The 23,641-nt window shown below is 46.0% G+C and overlaps 1 protein-coding gene across 1 annotated transcript in view; it reads right to left on the bottom strand.

The window, feature by feature from the left end:
* The window catches only part of LOC118373550 (sorting nexin-17), an 83,100-nt gene that overhangs the window by 56,025 nt on the left and 3,434 nt on the right, over nt 1–23,641 (bottom strand). The window contains exon 2 of the mRNA XM_052471643.1: nt 3,415–3,489. Within this exon, the coding sequence (XP_052327603.1) occupies nt 3,415–3,489 (75 nt within the window). The remainder of the gene's footprint in view (nt 1–3,414; nt 3,490–23,641) is intronic.

The following is a 23,641-nucleotide window of genomic DNA, read 5'->3' as shown; positions in this document are numbered from 1 at the left end:
CAACCTCTCTCCTACACAGTGGAATACAACCAGAATGCTATTAGATACAACCTCTCTCCTACACAGTAGAATACAACCAGAATGCTATTAGATACAACCTCTCTCCTACACAGTAGAATACAACCAGAATGCTATTAGATACAACCTCTCTCCTACACAGTAGAATACAACCAGAATGCTATTAGGGCTACAACCTCTCTCCTACACAGTGGAATACAACCAGAATGCTATTAGAGACAACCGCTCTCCTACACAGTAGAATACAACCAGAATGCTATTAGATACAACCTCTCTCCTACACAGTAGAATACAACCAGAATGCTATTAGGGCTACAACCTCTCTCCTACACAGTGGAATAGAATTATTGTCCCTCTAAAAATGTAGATGAAGCTACAAAGTCCCACGGGCTTTCTGCTCAGCTGTCACTACCAATAACACTCCATTTAACATCCACTTCCAGTAGTTTCGCCAGCACCTGTAAGAACATTCCCTGAGGAAGGGGTTTGTGTTCATGAGTTTACAGTTACTGCACCGTGACTACACTACAGATGAAGCTGGGTAAACTAGAAGGGCTGGCATAGACACAGAAGTCACTGTTATTCAAGTCACACGGTCCGAGTCTCGAGTCTCGAGTCCCCAGTAGAACAGGTCGAGTCTCGAGTCGAGTCCCCAGTAGAACAGGTCGAGTCTCGAGTCGAGTCCCCAGTAGAACAGGTAGAGTCTCGAGTCCCCAGTAGAACAGGTAGAGTCTCGAGTCCCCAGTAGAACAGGTCAGAGTCTCGAGTCGAGTCCCCAGTAGAACAGGTAGAGTCTCGAGTCCCCAGTAGAACAGGTAGAGTCTCGAGTCCCCAGTAGAACAGGTAGAGTCTCGAGTCCCCAGTAGAACAGGTAGAGTCTCGAGTCCCCAGTAGAACAGGTAGAGTCTCGAGTCCCCAGTAGAACAGGTCGAGTCTCGAGTCCCCAGTAGAACAGGTAGAGTCTCGAGTCCCCAGTAGAACAGGTCAGAGTCTCGAAGTCGAGTCCCCAGTAGAACAGGTAGAGTCTAGACACGAGTCCCCAGTAGGACGGGTCGAGTCTCGAGTCCCCAGTAGAACAGGTCGAGTCTCGAGTCGAGTCCCCAGTAGAACAGGTCGAGTCTCGAGTCGAGTCCCCAGTAGAACAGGTAGAGTCGAGTCAAGCCATGTATTCTAAGAGAAAGTCAAGTCTCAAGTTATTTTTATTTAACCTTTATTTAACTAGGAAAATCTGTTAAATTAAGAACAAATCCTTATTTTACAATGACTGTCTACCCCGACCAAACCCTCCCCTAACCCGGACGACGCTGGGCAAATTATGCGCCGTCCTATGGGACTCCCGATCACGGACGGTTGAGATAATTATCATAAACTGGGTGAATCCAAATGTAAGCTTCATAAAGCTAATGTGTCAATTTCAAGCAATGTTGACGTACCAAAAGACCAGTAGGTTCTATGCTAGTAATTGTTGCTTGATTCTGCTGGTGAGCAAAGTAAACAGCTCATATTCCTGATCACCAATTTGTTTTGAAGCTGCACATAAAGCCTTCAGAAAGTATTCATTTTGTTACGTTACAGCCTTATTCTAAAATGGATTACATATGACCATTTCCTCAGCAATCTACACGCAATAACCCATAATGACATCACAATACCCCATAATGACATCACAATACCCCATAATGGCATCACAAAACAACATAATGACATCACAAAACAACATAATGACATCACAATACCCCATAATGACAAAGAGAACAGGTTTTTAGAAATGTTTGCAAATGTATTTATTTTTAAACAACCAAATACCTTTGCTATGGTACTCAAAATTAAGCTCAGGTGCATCCTGTTTCCATTGATCATCCTTGAGATGTTTCTACAACTTGGAGTCCACCTGTGGTAAATTCAATTGATTGGAAATGACGCGCTCCAGCAGGTGTATCTCACTGATCATCCCTAAAACCAACACCTCATTTGGCCGCCTTTCGTTCCAGTTCTCTGCTGCCTGTGACTGGAACGAATTGCAAAAATCGCTGAAGTTGGAGACTTTTATCTCCCTCACCAACTTCAAACATCTGCTATCTGAGCAGCTAACCGATCGCTGCAGCTGTACATAGACTATCGGTAAATAGCCCACCCATTTTCACCTACCTCATCCCCATACTGTTTTTATTTATTTACTTTTCTGCTCTTTTGCACACCAATATCTCTACCTGTACATGACCATCTGATCATTTATCACTCCAGTGTTAATCTGCAAAATTGTAATTATTCGCCTACCTCCACATGCCTTTTGCACACAATGTATATAGACTCTTTTTTTTCTACTGTGTTATTGACTTGTTAATTGTTTACTCCATGTGTAACTCTGTGTTGTTGTATGTCACACTGCTTTGCTTTATCTTGGCCAGGTCGCAGTTGCAAATGAGAACTTGTTCTCAACTAGCCTACCTGGTTAAATAAAGGTGAAATAAATAAATAAATAAATACAATTTGGAAAGGCACACACCTGTCTATATAAGGTCCCACAGTTGACAGTGCATGTCAGATCAAAAACCAAGGCCATGAGGTGGAAGTGCAAATGTGCAAAGAGCTCTGAGACAGGATTGTGTCGAGGCACAGATCTGGGGAAGGGTACTGAACCATTTCCACAGTATTGAAGGTCGCCAAGAACACAGTAGCATCCATCATTCTTAAATTGATTAAGTTTTGGAACAACCAAGACTCTTCCTAGAGCTGGCCACCTGGCCAAACTAAGCAATCGGGGGAGAACGGCTTTGGTCAGGGAGGTGGCCAATATAATAATAATAATATATGCCATTTAGCAGAAGCTTTTATCCAAAGCGACTTACAGTCATGTGTGCATACATTCTACGTATGGGTGGTCCCGGGAATCGAACCCACTACCCTGGCGTTACAAGCGCCATGCTCTACCAACTGAGCTACAGAAGGACCAAGAACCCGATGGTCCCTCTGACAGAGCTCTAGAGTTCCTCTGTGGAGATGGTTGTCCTTCTGGAAGGAGAACTGAAAATAGCTTTGCGGCGACACTCTCCATCCCAACTGACAGAGCTTGAGAGGATCTGCAGAGAAGAACGGGAGAAACTCTCCAAATACAGGTGTGCCAAGCTTGTAGCTTTATACCCAAGACTGTAATCGCTGCCAAAGGTATTTTAACAAAGTACTGAGTAAAGGGTCTGAATACTTATATGTGATTTCTGGTTGTTTTTGTGCAAAACGTTCTACAAATCAGTTTTTTGCTTTGTCACTATGGGTATTGTGTAGATTGAGGAGAAATATGTTTTTATTACATTTTAGCATAACGTAGATATATATTTGTTTTTAAGTCAAGGGGTCTGAATACTTTCTGAATGCAATGCATGCCTGTTGCCGTCTTACCTGTTGGTGCAGGCCGAGCAGCTGGCTGTAGCGTACCTGACAGTGCAGAACGCTATTCACATGGATGTTGAATGCCTGTAGAAGAGATGAGAACAGATTCTTTACTGAGCATTTAGGCTTCACAGAGCAGTAAGATAATTACAAAATCAACGTCGTTCTGTTCATTTTTGTAAAAATACATTTTAAAATTAGTCTTGTGTTTCTTAGGACCTGACTAAAAATAAATTAAGAATTAAGTATTTTGCGAGGGTGTAGCCTGTATTCAATGGATTTGTTTAAGTAAACGGAATGAGAACGGGACATGGGAAAACAGACCGTATGACTTGGGCTCTAAAAACCAGTGGCAGATTATATTTTATTTTGCGACACACTGTAAGGTCTGTCTAAAAGGGTATTATTTAGTGCTACTCGGCTCACACGGTCTTCAATTTGCATCACGGAAACTAGGGAGCTTCCCGAAATGGCACCCTATTACAGAGGATTCAAAGCTGGGACCGAGACACTGAAGAACAACTTCTATCTCAAGGCCGTCAGACCGTTAAACAACTTCTACCTCAAGGCCATCAGACCGTTAAACAGCTTCTATCTCAAGGCCGTCAGACCGTTAAACAGCTTCTATCTCAAGGCCGTCAGACCGTTAAACAGCTTCTATCTCAAGGCCGTCAGACCGTTAAACAGCTTCTATCTCAAGGCCGTCAGACTGTTAAACAGCTTCTACCTCAAGGCCGTCAGACCGTTAAACAGCTTCTACCTCAAGGCCGTCAGACCGTTAAACAGCTTCTACCTCAAGGCCGTCAGACCGTTAAACAGCTTCTACCTCAAGGCCGTCAGACCGTTAAACAGCTTCTACCTCAAGGCCGTCAGACCGTTAAACAGCTTCTACCTCAAGGCCGTCAGACCGTTAAACAGCTTCTACCTCAAGGCCGTCAGACCGTTAAACAGCTTCTACCTCAAGGCCGTCAGACCGTTAAACAGCTTCTACCTCAAGGCCGTCAGACCGATAAACAGCTTCTACCTCAAGGCCGTCAGACCGATAAACAGCTTCTACCTCAAGGCCGTCAGACCGATAAACAGCTTCTACCTCAAGGCCGTCAGACCGATAAACAGCTTCTACCTCAAGGCCGTCAGACCGATAAACAGCTTCTACCTCAAGGCCGTCAGACCGATAAACAGCTTCTACCTCAAGGCCGTCAGACCGATAAACAGCTTCTACCTCAAGGCCGTCAGACCGATAAACAGCTTCTACCTCAAGGCCGTCAGACCGTTAAACAGCTTCTACCTCAAGGCCGTCAGACCGTTAAACAGCTTCTACCTCAAGGCCGTCAGACCGTTAAACAGCTTCTATCTCAAGGCCATCAGACTGTTAAACAGCTTCTACCTCAAGGCCATCAGACTGTTAAACAGCCATCACTAACTCAGAGAGGCTGCTGCCTACATGGAGACCCAATCACTGGTCACTTTAATACATGGATCATTAGCCATGTGACCAATAACATCTGCTAACCATGTGTATATGTGACCAATAACATCTGCTAACCATGTGACCATTAACATCTGCTAACCATGTGTATATGTGACCAATAACATCTGCTGACCATGTGACCAATAACATCTGCTAACCATGTGACCATTAACATCTACTAACCATGTGACCATTAACATCTGCTAACCATGTGTATATGTGACCAATAACATCTGCTAACCATGTGACCAATAACATCTGCTGACCATGTGACCAATAACATCTGCTAACCATGTGACCATTAACATCTGCTAACCATGTGACCATTAACATCTGCTAACCATGTGTATATGTGACCAATAACATCTGCTGACCATGTGACCAATAACATCTGCTAACCATGTGTATATGTGACCAATAACATCTGCTAACCATGTGACCATTAACATCTGCTAACCATGTGACCATTAACATCTGCTAACCATGTGTATATGTGACCATTAACATCTGCTAACCATGTGACCAATAACATCTGCTAACCATGTGACCAATAACATCTGCTAACCATGTGACCATTAACATCTGCTAACCATGTGTATGTGACCAATTACATATGCTAACCATGTGACCAATAACATCTGCTAACCATGTGTATGTGACCATTAACATCTGCTAACCATGTGACCATTAACATCTGCTAACCATGTGACCATTAACATCTGCTAACCATGTGTATATGTGACCATTAACATCTGCTAACCATGTGACCAATAACATCTGCTAACCATGTGACCAATAACATCTGCTAACCATGTGTATATGTGACCATTAACATCTGCTAACCATGTGACCATTAACATCTGCTAACCATGTGACCAATAACATCTGCTAACCATGTGACCATTAACATCTGCTAACCATGTGTATATGTGACCATTAACATCTGCTAACCATGTGTATATGTGACCATTAACATCTGCTAACCATGTGTATATGTGACCAATAACATCTGCTAACCATGTGACCATTAACATCTGCTAACCATGTGTATGTGACCAATAACATCTGCTAACCATGTGACCAATAACATCTGCTAACCATGTGACCAATAACATCTGCTAACCATGTGTATGTGACCAATTACATATGCTAACCATGTGACCATTAACATCTGCTAACCATGTGACCATTAACATCTGCTAACCATGTGTATATGTGACCAATAATATCTGCTAACCATGTGACCAATAATATCTGCTAACCATGTGTATGTGACCAATTACATTTGATTTGATTTAGTGCACTACTTTAGACCAGGACCCTATTCCCTATATAGTGCACTACTTTAGACTAGGACCCATAGGGTTATTATTAATTATAGCAGGGCCTGTACTATCCTGTATGTGGAATAGGGTGCCATTTTGGACACAGTGTAGAGTCATTAAGTGTTGCTCTGCTCTGGGAATACATTGCACAGTATAGAGTCATTAAGTGTTGCTCTGGGAATACATTACACAGTGTAGAGTCATTAAATGTTGCTCTGGGAATACACTACACAGTGTAGAGTCATTAAGTGTTGCTCTGGGAATACATTACACAGTGTAGAGTCATTAAGTGTTGCTCTGGGAATACATTACACAGTATAGAGTCATTAAGTGTTGCTCTGGGAATACATTACACAGTGTAGAGTCATTAAGTGTTGCTCTGCTCTGGGAATACATTACACAGTATAGAGTCATTAAGTGTTGCTCTGGGAATACATTACACAGTATAGAGTCATTAAGTGTTGCTCTGGGAATACATTACACAGTATAGAGTCATTAAGTGTTGCTCTGGGAATACATTACACAGTATAGAGTCATTAAGTGTTGCTCTGCTCTGGGAATACATTACACAGTGTAGAGTCATTAAGTGTTGCTCTGGGAATACATTACACAGTGTAGAGTCATTAAGTGTTGCTCTGCTCTGGGAATACATTACACAGTATAGAGTCATTAAGTGTTGCTCTGCTCTGGGAATACATTACACAGTGTAGAGTCATTAAGTGTTGCTCTGCTCTGGGAATACATTACACAGTGTAGAGTCATTAAGTGTTGCTCTGCTCTGGGAATACATTACACAGTATAGAGTCATTAAGTGTTGCTCTGCTCTGGGAATACACTACACAGTGTAGAGTCATTAAGTGTTGCTCTGCTCTGGGAATACATTACACAGTGTAGAGTCATTAAGTGTTGCTCTGGGAATACACTACACAGTGTAGAGTCATTAAGTGTTGCTCTGGGAATACATTACACAGTATAGAGTCATTAAGTGTTGCTCTGGGAATACATTACACAGTGTAGAGTCATTAAGTGTTGCTCTGGGAATACATTACACAGTGTAGAGTCATTAAGTGTTGCTCTGCTCTGGGAATACATTACACAGTATAGAGTCATTAAGTGTTGCTCTGGGAATACATTACACAGTGTAGAGTCATTAAGTGTTGCTCTGCTCTGGGAATACATTACACAGTGTAGAGTCATTAAGTGTTGCTCTGGGAATACACTACACAGTGTAGAGTCATTAAGTGTTGCTCTGCTCTGGGAATACATTACACAGTGTAGAGTCATTAAGTGTTGCTCTGCTCTGGGAATACACTACACAGTGTAGAGTCATTAAGTGTTGCTCTGCTCTGGGAATACATTACACAGCGTAACACAAGCCTTTCACACACAGATGTTTTTTGTATTGATGCAGTGGACACAATAACACACTGTTAGGGATATAAAGTAATGGTTTAACACAACCTGAAGGTAACTTGTTGGCTCAACTTCCCTGTTTGTTTTGACAAGAGCTACCAGGCTCCTCCTACGCAACAGTAATGTTTGGAATCAACCAAAGCCAATCAGTGGTGTCAGATGTGGAGCCCAATCACAGGCAAAGCGAACATGAACCACTGTTTTCCATTGTGAAAGGCTTCATTAAAATTACATTTCTTCTTGGAACACTGAGGTGTTTGGTATGATAAAAACACACAGCCAACCCCCGTCTTCCCTCTCCTCAACACACAGCCAACCCCGTCTTCCCTCTCAACAGACACACAGCCAACCCCAGTCTTCCCTCTCCTCAACACACAGCCCTCCCCAACAGTAATGTTTTCCCTCTCCTCAGATGTGGAGCCCAATCACAGCCAACATGAACCCTGTTTTCCATTGTGAAAGGCCTCTTCTTGGAACACTGTATGATAAAACACACAGCCAACCCCAGTCTTCCCTCTCCTCAACAGACACACAGCCAACCCCGTCTTCCCTCTCCTCAGACACACAGCCAACCCCAGTCTTCCTCTCCTCAGACACACAGCCAACCCCGTCTTCCCTCTCAACAGACACACAGCCAACCCCAGTCTTCCCTCTCCTCAGACACACAGCCAACCCCAGTCTTCCCTCTCCTCAGACACACAGCCAACCCCAGTCTTCCCTCTCCTCCGACACACAGCCAACCCCAGTCTTCCCTCTCCTCAACAGACAGACAGCCAACCCCAGTCTTTCCTCTCCTCAACAGACACACAGCCAACCCCGTCTTCCCCTCCTCAGACACACAGCCAACCCCAGTCTTCCCTCTCCTCAGACACACAGCCAACCCCAGTCTTCCCTCTCCTCAGACACACAGCCAACCCCAGTCTTCCCTCTCCTCAACAGACACACAGCCAACCCCCGTCTTCCCTCTCCTCAACAGACACACAGCCAACCCCAGTCTTCCCTCTCCTCAACAAACACACCGCCAACCCCCAGTCTTCCCTCTCCTCAACAGACACACAGCCAACCCCAGTCTTCCCTCTCCTCAGACACACAGCCAACCCCCGTCTTCCCTCTCCTCAACAGACACACAGCCAACCCCGTCTTCCCTCTCCTCAGACACACAGCCAACCCCAGTCTTCCCTCTCCTCAGACACACAGCCAACCCCCGTCTTCCCTCTCCTTCAGACACACAGCCAACCCCAGTCTTCCCTCTCCTCAACAGACACACAGCCAACCAGTCTTCCCTCTCCTCAACAGACACACAGCCAACCCCAGTCTTCCCTCTCCTCAACAGACACACAGCCAACCCCAGTCTTCCCTCTCCTCAGACACACAGCCAACCCCAGTCTTCCCTCTCCTCAGACACACAGCCAACCCCCGTCTTCCCTCTCCTCAACAGACACACAGCCAACCCCAGTCTTCCCTCTCCTCAACAGACACACAGCCAACCCAGTCTTCCCTCTCCTCAACAGACACACAGCCAACCCCAGTCTTCCCTCTCCTCAACAGACACACAGCCAACCCCAGTCTTCCCTCTCCTCAACAGACACACAGCCAACCCCAGTCTTCCCTCTCCTCAACAGACACACAGCCAACCCTAGTCTTCCCTCTCCTCAGACACACAGCCAACCCCTGTCTTCCCTCTCCTCAGACACACAGCCAACCCCAGTCTTCCCTCTCCTCAACAGACACACAGCCAACCCCAGTCTTCCCTCTCCTCAACAGACACACAGCCAACCCCAGTCTTCCCTCTCCTCAACAGACACACAGCCAACCCCAGTCTTCCCTCTCCTCAACAGACACACAGCCAACCCCAGTCTTCCCTCTCCTCAACAGACACACAGCCAACCCCAGTCTTCCCTCTCCTCAACAGACACACAGCCAACCCCAGTCTTCCCTCTCCTCAACAGACACACAGCCAACCCCCGTCTCCCTTAATTACATGTAAGGGCTTTATTGGCGTGGGGAACATGTTTAGTGCCAAAGCAAGTGAAATAGATCAAACAAAAGTGAAACAAACAGTAAACATTGCACTCACAAAAGTACCAAAAGAATAAAAGACATTTCAAATGAACTATTTTCACATAATATGACATGGGGTTGTATTGACAATGGTGTTTGTTCTTCACTGGTTGGCCTTTTCTTCTGGCATCAGGTCACACATCTTGCTACTGTGATGGCACACTGTGGTATTTCACCCAGTAGATAAACTCCTATATCAAAATCGGGTTTGTTTTCTAATTCTTTGTGGGTCTGTGTAATCTGAGGGAAATATAGGTCTCTCTAATATGGTCATTACATTTGGCAGGAGGTTAGGAAGTGCAGCTCAGTTTCCACCTCCTTTTGTGGGCAGTGTTGCACATAGGCTGTCTTCTGAGAGCCAGGTCTGCCTCTCCCCCTCTCTCTCCCCCCTCAACTGTTTTACAGCCAGCAATGGACCCCTAAAGCCTAACAGATTAAACTGTTTTCGTAGGAGGAAATCAGTGTTCTGTCCAAGAGTCCAACACCTCACCAACTTGTTATGACACAATCTTGCATCAGCCCCACTTTTAAAAAATCAGTCATTAGATATTATCCGTTTCTTATTAATACAAAATATCACAAGAATCCTTCATGTGTATTTCCCACTGTGAAGCATGGAGGAGGAGGTGTTGTGGTGTGGGGGTGCTTTACTGGTGACAATCCTTTACAGAGTTGCAGACAGAACATCTGGCAATGTGTCAACAACAGTCCAGAACTACGGTAAACTGTGTTGAACATGACAGCAGACTTCTGTGACCTCGGGGGGAAGTGACTTCAAGTTTGACTTCAGTCTACCTGGTTATCTAAATAAAGTTGTTCTATTGGTGGCCTTGAGGGGCCTGGAACTGCCTGTCTGTCTTCAGAATGCATCTCGTCTTGGCCTGGACCGTCTTCAGAAAGAATCTCGTCTAGGCCCAGACAGTCTTCAGAAAGAATCTCGTCTAGGCCCAGACAGTCTTCAGAAAGAATCTCGTCTAGGCCCAGACAGTCTTCAGAAAGCATCAGTTCTAGGCCTAGACCGTCTTCAGAAAGAATATCGTCTAGGCCCAGACCGTCTTCAGAAAGCATCAGTTCTAGGCCCAGACCGTCTTCAGAAAGCATCAGTTCTAGGCCCAGACCGTCTTCAGAAAGCATCTCATCTAGGCATAGACAGTCTTCAGAAAGCATCTCGTCTTGGCCTAGACTGTCTTCAGAAAGCATCTCGTATAGGCCTAGACAGTCTTCAGAAAGCATCTGTTCTAGGCCTAGACAGTCTTCAGAAAGCATCTCGTCTTGGCCTAGACTGTCTTCAGAAAGCATCTCGTATAGGCCTAGACAGTCTTCAGAAAGCATCTGTTCTAGGCCTAGACATGGTTGGGAAAATCAAAAAATGTCAGTATTCGCTTTAGCAATCTCACTGGAATAAAGACCTCCTCCATTCCTGCCATTATAGAAAGAGATTGTGAAATCTCACATCTCAAAATAGGGCTACTTAAAGGCAGTTATAGTCAATGAACTAATCACTGATCATAACCTTGATGTGATTGGCCTGACTGAAACATGGCTTAAGCTTGATGAATTTACTGTGTAAATGAGGCCTCTCCTCCTGGTTACACTAGTGACCAAATCCACAGCGCATCCCGCAAAGGCGGAGGTGTTGCTAATGTAACAGTTTAACTTTCGTCCCTCTCCTCGCCCCAACCCGGGCTCAAACCAGGGACCCTCTGCACACATCAACAACAGTCACCCACGAAGCATCGTTACCCATCGCGCTACAAAAGCCGCGGCCCTTGCAGGGCAAGGGGAACTACTACTTCAAGGTCTCAGAGCGAGTGACGTCACCGATTGAAACGCTATTAGCGCGAACGACCGCTAACTAGCTAGCCATTTTACATCAGTTACACTAACATTTACAATAGCAAATTTCAATAAAAATGCATTGTCGTCTTTTGAGCTCCTACTCATGAAATCTATGCAGCCAACGCAATCACTTTTTATAGCTGCTGTTTACAGGCCTCCTGGGCCATATACAGCATTCCTCACTGAGTTCCCCGAATTCCTATCGGATCTTATGGTCATGGCAGATAACATTATAATTTTTGGTGACTTTAATATTCACATGGAAAAGTCCACAGACCCACTCCAAAAGGCTTTCGGAGCCATCATCGACTCAGTGGGTTTTGTCCAACATGTCTCTGGACCCACTCACTGTCACAGTCACACTCTGGACCGAGTTTTGTACTGTGGAATAAATGTTGTGGATCTTAATGTTTTTCCTCATAATCCTGGACTATCTGATCACCATTTTATTACGTTTGCAATTGTAACAAATAATCTGCTCAGACCCCAACCAAGGAACATCAAAAGTCGTGCTATAAATTCTCGGACAACCCAAAGATTCTGAGATGCCAGTCCAGACTCCCTCCACCTACCCAAGGACGTCAGAATACAAAAATTGGTTAACCACCTAACTGAGAAACTCTATTTAACCTTGCGTAATATGCTAGATGCTGTCGCACCCCTAAAAACCAAAACCATTTGTCATAAGAAACTAGCTCCCTGGTATACAGAAAATACCCGAGCTCTGAAGAAAATTGGAACAGAAATGGCGCCACACCAAACTGGAAGTCTTCCGACTACCTTGGAAAGACAGTACTGTGCAGTATCGAAGAGCCCTCACTGCTGCTACACCAAACTGGAAGTCTTCCGACTACCTTGGAAAGACAGTACTGTGCAGTATCGAAGAGCCCTCACTGCTGCTACACCAAACTGGAAGTCTTCCGACTAGTTTAGAAAGACAGTACCGTGCAGTATCGAAGAGCCCTCACTGCTGCTACACCAAACTGGAAGTCTTCCGACTCACTGCTGCTCGAAGAGCTCTCACTGCTGCCACCAAACTGGAAGTCTTCCGACTAGTTTAGAAAGACACCAAACTGGAAGTCTTCCCTAGTTTAGAAAGATCGAAGAGCCCTCACTGCTGCTACACCAAACTGGAAGTCTTCTGACTAGTTTAGAAAGACAGTACCGTATCGAAGAGCCCTCACTGCTGCTCCACCAAACTGGAAGTCTTCCGACTAGCTTGGAAAGAGTCTTCCGACAGCTTGGAGAGACAGTACCATACCGAAGCCCTCACTGCTGCTACACCAAACTGGAAGTCTTCCGACTAGCTTGGAGAGAGTACCAGCCCTCACTGCTGCTACACCAAACTGGAAGTCTTCCGACTAGTTTAGAAAGACAGTATCGTGCAGTACCGAAGAGCCCTCACTGCTGCTACACCAAACTGTCTTCCGACTAGTTTAGAAAGACACCAAGCCCTCACTGCTGCTACACCAAACTGGAAGTCTTCCGACTAGCTTGGAAAGACAGTACCGTATCGAAGAGCCCTCACTGCTGCTCGATCATCCTGTTTTTACAACTTAATTGAGGAGAATAAGAAAAATCCTAAATGTATTTTTGACACTGTCGCAAAACTAACTAAAAATCAGCAGAGGAAGAAAGGATGGCTTTCACTTCAGCAGTGATAAATTCATGAACTTCTTTGACGAAAAAAATCATGATCATTAGAAAGCAAATTACAGACTCCTCTTTAAATCTGCGTATTTTTTCCAAAGCTCAGTTGTCCTGAATCTGCACAACACTGTCAGGACCTAGGATCAAGGGAGACACTCAAGTTTAATACTGTAACTCTTGACACATTGATGAAAATAATCATGGCCTCTAAACCTTCAAGCTGCCTACTGGACCCTATTCCAACTGAAAGAGCTGCTTCCTGTGCTTGACCCTCCTATGTTGAACATAATAAACGGCTCCCTATCCACCGGATGTGTACCAAACTCACTAAAAGTGCCAGTAGTAAAGCCTCTCTTGAAAAAGACAAACCTTGACCAGGAACTACAGTGGGGCAAAAAAAGTACTTAGTCAGCCACCAATTGTGCAAGTTCTCCCGCTTAAAAAGATGAGAGAGGCCTGTAATTATCATAGGTACCCTTCAACTATGACAGACAAAATGAGAAAAACGACTACAGAAAATCACATTGTAGGATTTTTAATGAATTTATTTGCAAATTATGGTGGAAAACAAGTATTTTCCTATGATGAAAATTACAGGCCTCATCTTTTTACGTGGGAGAACTTGCACAATTGGTGGCTGACTAAATACTTTTTTCCCCCACTGTATGTATGTATGTATGTATGTATGTATGTATGTATGTATGTATGTGTGTATGTATGTATGTATGTATGTATGCATGTATGTATGTATGTGTGTATGTATGTATGTATGTATGTATGTATGTATGTTAACTAATTCGGCTTATATCGAATCTCTCATTCTTCTCAGAAATTTTAGAAAAGCTGTTGTGCAGCAACACACTGCCTTCCTGAAGACAATGTATACGAAACGCTTCAGTCTGGTTTTAGACCCCATCATAGCACTCTCAATGATCGGCTATGAAAAGCCAACTCACATTTACTCCTGAGGTGCTGACTTACTGCACCCTCGACAACTACTGTGATTATAATTATTATTTGACCCTGCTTGTCATTTATGAACATTTGAACATCTTGGCCATGTTCTGTTATAATCTCCACCCGGCACAGCCAGAAGAGGACTGGCCACCCCTCATAGCCTGGTTCCTCTCTAGGTTTCTTCCTAGGTTTTGGCCTTTCTAGAGAGTTTTTCCTAGCCACCGTGCTTCTACACCTGCATTGCTTGTGTTTGGGGTTTTTAGCCTGGGTTTCTGTACAGCACTTTGATATATCAGCTGATGTACGAAGGGCTATATGAATACGTTTGATTTGATAAGTGAATTGAATTGATAAGTCCCAAAAATTGAGTGGCTCTTACATTAAATGGAAGATTTTTCATTCAAATGCACGCCTCATCATTAACGTAAAGCATTATTAAAAGGGAACAGACAGTTGCAGATACATCTCTATTTCAGTCCATAAAGAGACATGGGAGATGCTTAGTTTGCTCCAAAGAGCAGAGATGAATTCAGATGCTTTCTAAATGTATGAAAGGTGGAGATTTAGGACCTTTGGAAATGGTCCTGCACACATTTGGGCCCAGAGAGTTCCAGGGCTAGAGGTTCATGGGAACTGGTCCTGCACACGTTTGGGCCCAGAGAGTTCCAGGGCTAGAGGTTCATGGGAACTGGTCCTGCACACGTTTGGGCCCAGAGAGTTCCAGGGCTAGAGGTTCATGGGAACTGGTCCTGCACACGTTTGGACCCAGAGAGTTCCAGGGCTAGAGGTTCATGGGAACTGGTCCTGCACACGTTTGGGCCCAGAGAGTTCCAGGGCTAGAGGTTCATGGGAACTGGTCCTGCACACGTTTGGACCCAGAGAGTTCCAGGGCTAGAGGTTCATGGGAACTGGTCCTGCACACGTTTGGACCCAGAGAGTTCCAGGGCTAGAGGTTCATGGGAACTGGTCCTGCACACATTTGGGCCCAGAGAGTTCCAGGGCTAGAGGTTCATGGGAACTGGTCCTGCACACGTTTGGACCCAGAGAGTTCCAGGGCTAGAGGTTCATGGGAACTGGTCCTGCACACATTTGGACCCAGAGAGTTCCAGGGCTAGAGGTTCATGGGAACTGGTCCTGCACACGTTTGGACCCAGAGAGTTCCAGGGCTAGAGGTTCATGGGAACTGGTCCTGCACACGTTTGGGCCCAGAGAGTTCCAGGGCTGGAGGTTCATGGGAACTGGTCCTGCAAACGTTTGGACCCAGAGAGTTCCAGGGCTAGAGGTTCATGGGAACTGGTCCTGCACACGTTTGGGCCCCGAGAGTTCCAGGGCTAGAGGTTCATGGGAACTGGTCCTGCACACGTTTGGGCCCTGAGAGTTCCAGGGCTAGAGGTTCATGGGAACTGGTCCTGCACACGTTTGGGCCCAGAGAGTTCCAGGGCTAGAGGTTCATGGGAACTGGTCCTGCACACGTTTGGACCCAGAGAGTTCCAGGGCTAGAGGTTCATGGGAACTGGTCCTGCACACGTTTGGACCCAGAGAGTTCCAGGGCTAGAGGTTCATGGGAACTGGTCCTGCACACGTTTGGGCCCAGAGAGTTCCAGGGCTAGAGGTTCATGGGAACTGGTCCTGCACACATTTGGACCCAGAGAGTTCCAGGGCTAGAGGTTCATGGGAACTGGTCCTGCACACGTTTGGACCCAGAGAGTTCCAGGGCTAGAGGTTCATGGGAACTGGTCCTGCACACGTTTGGGCCCAGAGAGTTCCAGGGCTAGAGGTTCATGGGAACTGGTCCTGCACACGTTTGGGCCCAGAGAGTTCCAGGGCTAGAGGTTCATGGGAACTGGTCCTGCACACGTTTGGACCCAGAGAGTTCCAGGGCTAGAGGTTCATGGGAACTGGTCCTGCAACACGTTTGGGCCCCAATAACAAGTTCCAGGGCTAGAGGTTCATGGGAACTGGTCCTTCAATAACAACTCATTTGGGCCCAGACAAGTTCCAGGGCTAACAACTCATTCAATAACAACTGGTCCATTCAATAACAACATTTGGACCCAGACTCAGTTCCAGGGCTAACAGGTTCATGGGAACATTGGTCCTTCAATAACAACTCATTCAATAACAACTCCATAACAAGTTCAATAACAAGGGCTAACAAGGTTCAATGGGAACTGGTCCATTCAATAACAACTCATTTAACAACTCATTCAATAACAACTCATTTAACAACTCAGGGCTAACAAGGTTCATGGGAACTGGTCCTTCAATAACAACTCATTCAATGGGCCCAATAAGACTCATTCAATAACAACTCAGGGCAATAACAAGGTTCATAACAACTGGTCCTAACAACTCATTCAATAACAACTCATTCAATAACAACTCATTCAATAACAACTCATTCAATAACAACTCATTCAATAACAACTCATTCAATAACAACTCATTCAATAACAACTCATTCAATAACAACATTCAATTTGGGCTCATTCAATAACAAGTTCCAGGACTACAAGGTTCATGGGAACTGCAGTCTTCAAAGTGTCTCAACATATGCAAGCCAATTGTGGCAATAACAACTCATTCAAGCGCACAATGAGTTCACTTGCTGCTTCTTGGAACAAAGTCACGTGGAACTAGTTCTGAGAATGAGTTCATTGGACGATACCCTAGCTCAAAGGATATTCCCAGGGATTCACATTGGATTGGGAAGTATTTCTATGACACAACACACAGGGCACAAACCCAGAACGTACCCAGTGGAACCTCACAGTAATAAACCCAGAATGTACCCAGTGGAACCTCACAGTAATAAACCCAGAACGTACCCAGTGGAACCTCACAGAATTAAACCCAGAACGTACCCAGTGGAACCTCACAGTAATAAACCCAGAACGTACCCAGTGGAACCTCACAGTAATAAACCCAGAACGTACCCAGTGGAACCTCACAGTAATAGCACAGTACCCAGTGGTAGAGCATGGCGCTCACAGTAATAAACCCAAAACGCCAGGGTCACAGTGGGTTAAACCCGAATACCCAGTGGACCACCCCATACCCAGTGGAAATGTATGCAAAACACATGAACTCACAGAATTAAACCCGCTTACCCAGTGGGAATAAACCCAGCGTCTGCTCACAAATGGCATACCCATGGAATATATATATATAATAAACCCAGAACGTACCCAGTGGAACCTCACAGAATTAAACCCAGAACATAACCAACAGATGACATCAAAGCGTAACTAACAGACCCTGACCTGTTTCAATCTGCAACCAACTAAACAAGACAGACTATCAATTACTGCACACACACCGTTGCCACCTCTAATACCAGTCTGCACATATAGAGCCCGTATTTAATAGACAGGAAGTATGCGTTTGTTCCGAGCCCACAGGAAGTGAGAGAAGTCCGAAAGAATTCCACCATTTGAAACGCGGACACATTTTTCCTAAAGTCCCTGTACTGTGTGATGGGTGTTCGGACGCCTCCACGGCTCCTGGTTCCAGGGTACACACACAATCCCTCTGTATTAAGATTAAGCACTGGCCCAATCCATGTCACTAATGGCACCCTATTCCCTCCCTAGTGCACTACTTTAGACCAGGGCCCATAACCACCTTATTCCCTACCTAGTGCACTACTTTAGACCAGGGCCCATAACCACCTTATTCCCTACCTAGTGCACTACTTTAGACCAGGGCCCATAACCACCTTATTCCCTACCTAGTGCACTACTTTAGACCAGGGCCCATAACCACCTTATTCCCTACCTAGTGCACTACTTTAGACCAGGGCCCATAACCACCTTATTCCCTACCTAGTGCACTACTTTAGACCAGGGCCCATAACCACCTTATTCCCTACCTAGTGCACTACTTTAGACCAGGGCCCATAACCACCTTATTCCCTACCTAGTGCACTACTTTAGACCAGGGCCCATAACCACCTTATTCCCTACCTAGTGCACTACTTTAGACCAGGGCCCATAACCACCCTATTCCCTACCTAGTGCACTACTTTAGACCAGGGCCCATAACCACCTTATTCCCTACCTAGTGCACTACTTTAGACCAGGGCCCATAACCACCCTATTCCCTACCTAGTGCACTACTTTAGACCAGGGCCCATAACCACCCTATTCCCTACCTAGTGCACTACTTTAGACCAGGGCCCATAACCACCCTATTCCCTCCCTAGTGCACTACTTTAGACCAGGGCCCATAACCACCCTATTCCCTTCCTAGTGCACTACTTTAGACCAGGGCCCATAACCACCCTATTCCCTCCCTAGTGCACTACTTTAGACCAGGGCCCATAACCACCCTATTCCCTACCTAGTGCACTACTTTAGACCAGGGCCCATAACCACCTTATTCCCTTCCTAGTGCACTACTTTAGACCAGGGCCCATAACCACCCTATGCCCTACCTAGTGCACTACTTTAGATCAGGACCCATAACCACCCTATTCCCTACCTAGTGCATTACTTTAGACCAGGGCCCATAACCACCTTATTCCCTACCTAGTGCACTACTTTAGATCAGGACCCATAACCACCCTATTCCCTACCTAGTGCACTACTTTAGACCAGGGCCCATAACCACCCTATGCCCTACCTAGTGCACTACTTTAGACCAGGGCCCATAACCACCTTATGCCCTACCTAGTGCACTACTTTAGATCAGGACCCATAACCACCTTATTACCTACCCAGTGTACTCTAGTCAAATGTTGTGCACTATGTAAGGAATAGGGTGCCATTTGGAACAGAGACTACTACCTGGGCCCTGGTCTAAAGTAGTGCACTATGTAGGGAATAGGGTGCCATTTGGAACAGAGACTACTACCTGTAGGGCTGTGACTAGTTGTTTATATGAATATGCTTCTTAATAACTAAACTTATTTGAAAACTAGACATTACACTTGGTTACCATGGCATTTGATTATAGTTTCAAGTTATTACTTATAAATATGAATTCAACAAATTAATCAAAGTCAGGTTGGAGAGGATGTGTCACTTTTCGTATTGACAACATGAATGGAATCAAAATAAATATATTTTAATTTATACAGATCCAATTTTGACGCACAAAACCATTCAAAACGAAGTCCGATGGGTTCTTCCACCTTTCCCAAAATATTCACAAAAACGTCACAAACCCTGCTGCTGTGGTCATTGGACAGCAGTGGCAAGAGAGGAGGCCATGATGAGAGAACTAACCGACTGAAAACAGGTCCTGGATTACGACATGACGAGGAGGAGTCCAGACAGGCTGCTTTAGGAAACTTCCTGAATAGACATATAGGCCTATAGAGAGAAGCCGTGAACTAACACACACATGCACACCCCTGAATAGACATATAGGCCTATAGAGAGAAGCCGTGAACTAACACACACATGCACACCCCTGAATAGACATATAGGCCAATAGAGAGAAGCCGTGAACTAACACACACATGCACACCCCTGAATAGACATATAGGCCTATAGAGAGAAGCCGTGAACTATATATATATATATAAATAAATAAATAAATAAATATATATATATATATTTCAACTGTATTTATTAGCAAGCAATGAAAATGTGCGTGGTATGAAAGAAAGTCCACTCACAAAATATATATTTTTATTTTATTTTAGTGCCTGTTGTAAGAGCTGTTTAATAGGCAGACTAAGTTACCAAAACAACAGCTTTTAATCATTAGTAGATACGCCTGCTGTTAGGTCATGTTTATATACGGGATAAATAACGTTACTAAACAAATACAAATACACAAAAAAATGCCTATTGAAACATTTGGGGCGGTTATTTTAAAAATTTCAGGATGGTCCTCACTCATTTTTCAATTATCGTCACAGCCCCGTCCTTATCCTGCCTCTGTCCTGCTGAACCGGCCCCGTCCTTATCCTGCCTCTGTCCTGCTGAACCGGCCCCGTCCTTATCCTGCCTCTGTCCTGCTGAACCGGCCCCGTCCTCATCCTGCCTCTGTCCAGCTGAACCGGCCCCGTCCTCATCCTGCCTCTGTCCTGCTGAACCGGCCCCGTCCTCATCCTGCCTCTGTCCTGCTGAACCGGCCCCGTCCTCATCCTGTCCTTCCATCCTGTCCTCTCCTGTCCTGCTGAACCGGCCCCGTCCTCATCCTGCCTCTGTCCTGCTGAACCGGCCCCCGCTGAACCGGCCCCCTATCCTGCCTCTGTCCTGCTGAACCGGCCCCGTCCTTATCCTGCCTCTGTCCTGCTGAACCGGCCCCGTCCTCATCCTGCCTCTGTCCTGCTGAACCGGCCCCGTCCTCATCCTGCCTCTGTCCTGCTATCCTGCCTCTGTCCTCCTGCTGCCTCTGTCCTGCTGAACCGGCCCCGTCCTTATCCCTGTCCAGCTGAATCCCTGCCTCTGTCCTGCTGAACCGGCCCCGTCCTTATCCTGCCTCTGTCCAGCTGAACCGGCCCCGTCCTCATCCTGCCTCTGTCCTGCTGAACCGGCCCCGTCCTCATCCTGCCTCTGTCCTGCTGAACCGGCCCCGTCCTCATCCTGCCTCTGTCCTGCTGAACCGGCCCCGTCCTCATCCTGCCTCTGTCCTGCTGAACCGGCCCCGTCCTCATCCTGCCTCTGTCCTGCTGAACCGGCCCCGTCCTCATCCTGCCTCTGTCCTGCTGAACCGGCCCCGTCCTTATCCTGCCTCTGTCCTGCTGAACCGGCCCCGTCCTTATCCTGCCTCTGTCCTGCTGAACCGGCCCCGTCCTTATCCTGCCTCTGTCCAGCTGAACCGGCCCCGTCCTTATCCTGCCTCTGTCCTGCTGAACCGGCCCCGTCCTCATCCTGCCTCTGTCCTGCTGAACCGGCCCCGTCCTCATCCTGCCTCTGTCCTGCTGAACCGGCCCCGTCCTTATCCTGCCTCTGTCCTGCTGAACCGGCCCCGTCCTCATCCTGCCTCTGTCCTGCTGAACCGGCCCCGTCCTCATCCTGCCTCTGTCCTGCTGAACCGGCCCCGTCCTCATCCTGCCTCTGTCCAGCTGGACCGGCCCCGTCCTTATCCTACCACTGTCCAGCTGGACCGGCCCCGTCCTTATCCTACCTCTGTCCAGCTGGACCGGCCCCGTCCTTATCCTGCCTCTGTCCAGCTGAACCGGCCCCGTCCTCATCCTGCCTCTGCCTCTGCCCCGTCCTGCTGAACCGGCCCCGTCCTGCTGAACCGGCCCCGTCCTCATCCTGCCTCTGTCCTGCCGAACCGGCCCCGTCCTGCTGAACCGGCCCCGTCCTCATCCTACCTCTGTCCAGCTGGACCGGCCCCGTCCTGCTGAACCGGCTATAGTCACACTCACAGTGACACAAAACTCTTTATAAAGGAACCAGTAGAACAGACAGATTAGTGCTCTATTTTAACACCCCCCAAAACAAAATCCTGCCTGCATTCTCCACAACTGATCTCTTCCCCCAATCCACTCAAATACACAGATAGGAAAGTATCTATTCTAGAAAGAATATATATATATTATATTATTATATTTTTATATATTTTTTTTAAACAACACTTCCTTCCTGGTAAGAACTCTGTTGGTCCATTTCCTGTCCTGTGGCCCTCTCGCCGCTACACTCATGATTAATGGTTGAAACCCCTCTACAGTGCATTGGGAAGGTATTCAGACTCCTTGACCTTTTTACGTTTCATTTCGTATTCAGAAATGGATTCATTCGTCGTCGTCCCCGCCGCCAATCTACACACAATACTCCACAATGACAAAGCAAAAAAAACTTTTTTTTTACATTTTTGCAAAACATATGTATAAAAATAATTAAATATTACATTTACATAAGTAGTCAGACCCTTTACTCAGTACTTTGTTGAAGCACCTTTGGCAGCGATTACAGCCTCAAGTCTTCTTGGGTCTGATGCTACAAGCTTGGCACACCTGTATTTGGGGAGTTTCTCCCATTCTTCTCTGCAGATCCTCTCGAGCTCTGTTAGGTTGGATGGAGAGTGTCGCTGCAGAGCTATTTTTAGGTTTCTCCAGAGATGTTCGATCACGTTCAAATCGGGGCTCTGGCTGGGCCACTCAAGGACATTCAAGACTTGAAGTCCCGAAGCCACTCCTGAGTCGTCTTGGCTGTGTGCTTAGGATCGTTGTCCAGTTGGAAGGTGAACCGTCACCCCAGTCTGAGGTCCTGAGTGCTCTGGAGCAGGTTTTCATCAAGGATCTCTCTGTACTTTGCTCCGTTCATCTTTGCCTCGATCCTAACTCTTCTCCCAGTTCCTGCCGCTTAAAAACAGGCCACAAACATTTTTACAGATGAGTGGCTTCGGTCTGGCAACTCTACCATCAAGTCCTAATTGGTGGAGTGCTGCAGAGATGGTTGTCCTTCTGGAAGGTTCTCCCATCTTCACAGAGGAACTCTGGAGCTCTGTCAGAGTGACCACCGGGTTCTTGGTCACCTTCCTGACTAAAGCCCTTCTCCCACGATTGCAGAGTTTGGCCAGGCGGCCAGCTCTAGGAAGAGTCTTGTGGTTCCAAACTGCTTCCATTTAAGAATGAAGGAGGCCATTGTGTTCTTGGGGATCTTCAATGCTGCAGACATTTCTTTGGTACCCTTCCCCAGATCTGTGCCGACATAATGCTGTCTTGGAGCTCTACGGACAATTCCGTCAATCTCATGGCTTAGTTTTTGCTCTGACATGTACTGTCAACTGTGTGCCTTTCCAAATCATGTCCAAGGAATTGAACTTACCACAGGTGGGCTCCAATAAATTTGTAGAAACATCAAGGATGATCAATGGAAACAGGATGCACCAGAGCTCAAAGTCGAGTCTCATAGCAAAGGGGTCTGAATACTTGTGTAAATATGTAGATTTTATTTTATTTTAAAACTTAAAAAAAAGATTTGCACAACTCTCAAAACCTGTTTTCGCTTTGTCATCATGGGGTATCCTGTATAGAATGATGAGGAAAATGTTATATTTAATCTATTTTAGAGTAAGGCTGTTAAGCTATGCACTGAATGCACTGTGGACATTATAGTTTCCTTTACTGTGCGTCTCATTGGCTGCAGGAGTCATTGAGTGACCTCTACTATGAATCCTCCTCAGCCAATGAGACGGACAGCAAGACACTGGCAGATTTTTCTGCAGGCTACATCTGAGCCTGTGTTTGATACGCACTGTGTAGAGACGGTCGCTCAAAATCAAATCAAATTGCATTTGACGTGTACACACAGTATTGTGCAGATGTTATTGCAGGTGCAGCGAAATACTTGTTTTTCTAGCTCCAGTATTAATATCTAGCAATACACAGACAATTCCCACCCAAAAAATAAAAATAAATTCAGAAATATCAGTACAAGCGAGGTCCGGAATATAAATGTTCACTACATGACCAGAAGTATGTGGACACCTGCTCATCAAACAGCTCATTCCAAAAGCATGGGCATTAATATAGAGTTGGCCCCCTCCCTTTGCTGCTATCACAGCCTCCACTCTTCTGGGTAGACTTTCCACTAGATGTTGGATCATTGCTGTG

Source organism: Oncorhynchus keta, chromosome 19, assembly GCF_023373465.1.
Source record: "Oncorhynchus keta strain PuntledgeMale-10-30-2019 chromosome 19, Oket_V2, whole genome shotgun sequence".
In the NCBI taxonomy this organism is placed as follows: domain Eukaryota; kingdom Metazoa; phylum Chordata; class Actinopteri; order Salmoniformes; family Salmonidae; genus Oncorhynchus; species Oncorhynchus keta.
This window is presented reverse-complemented; position numbering and strand designations above follow the sequence as displayed.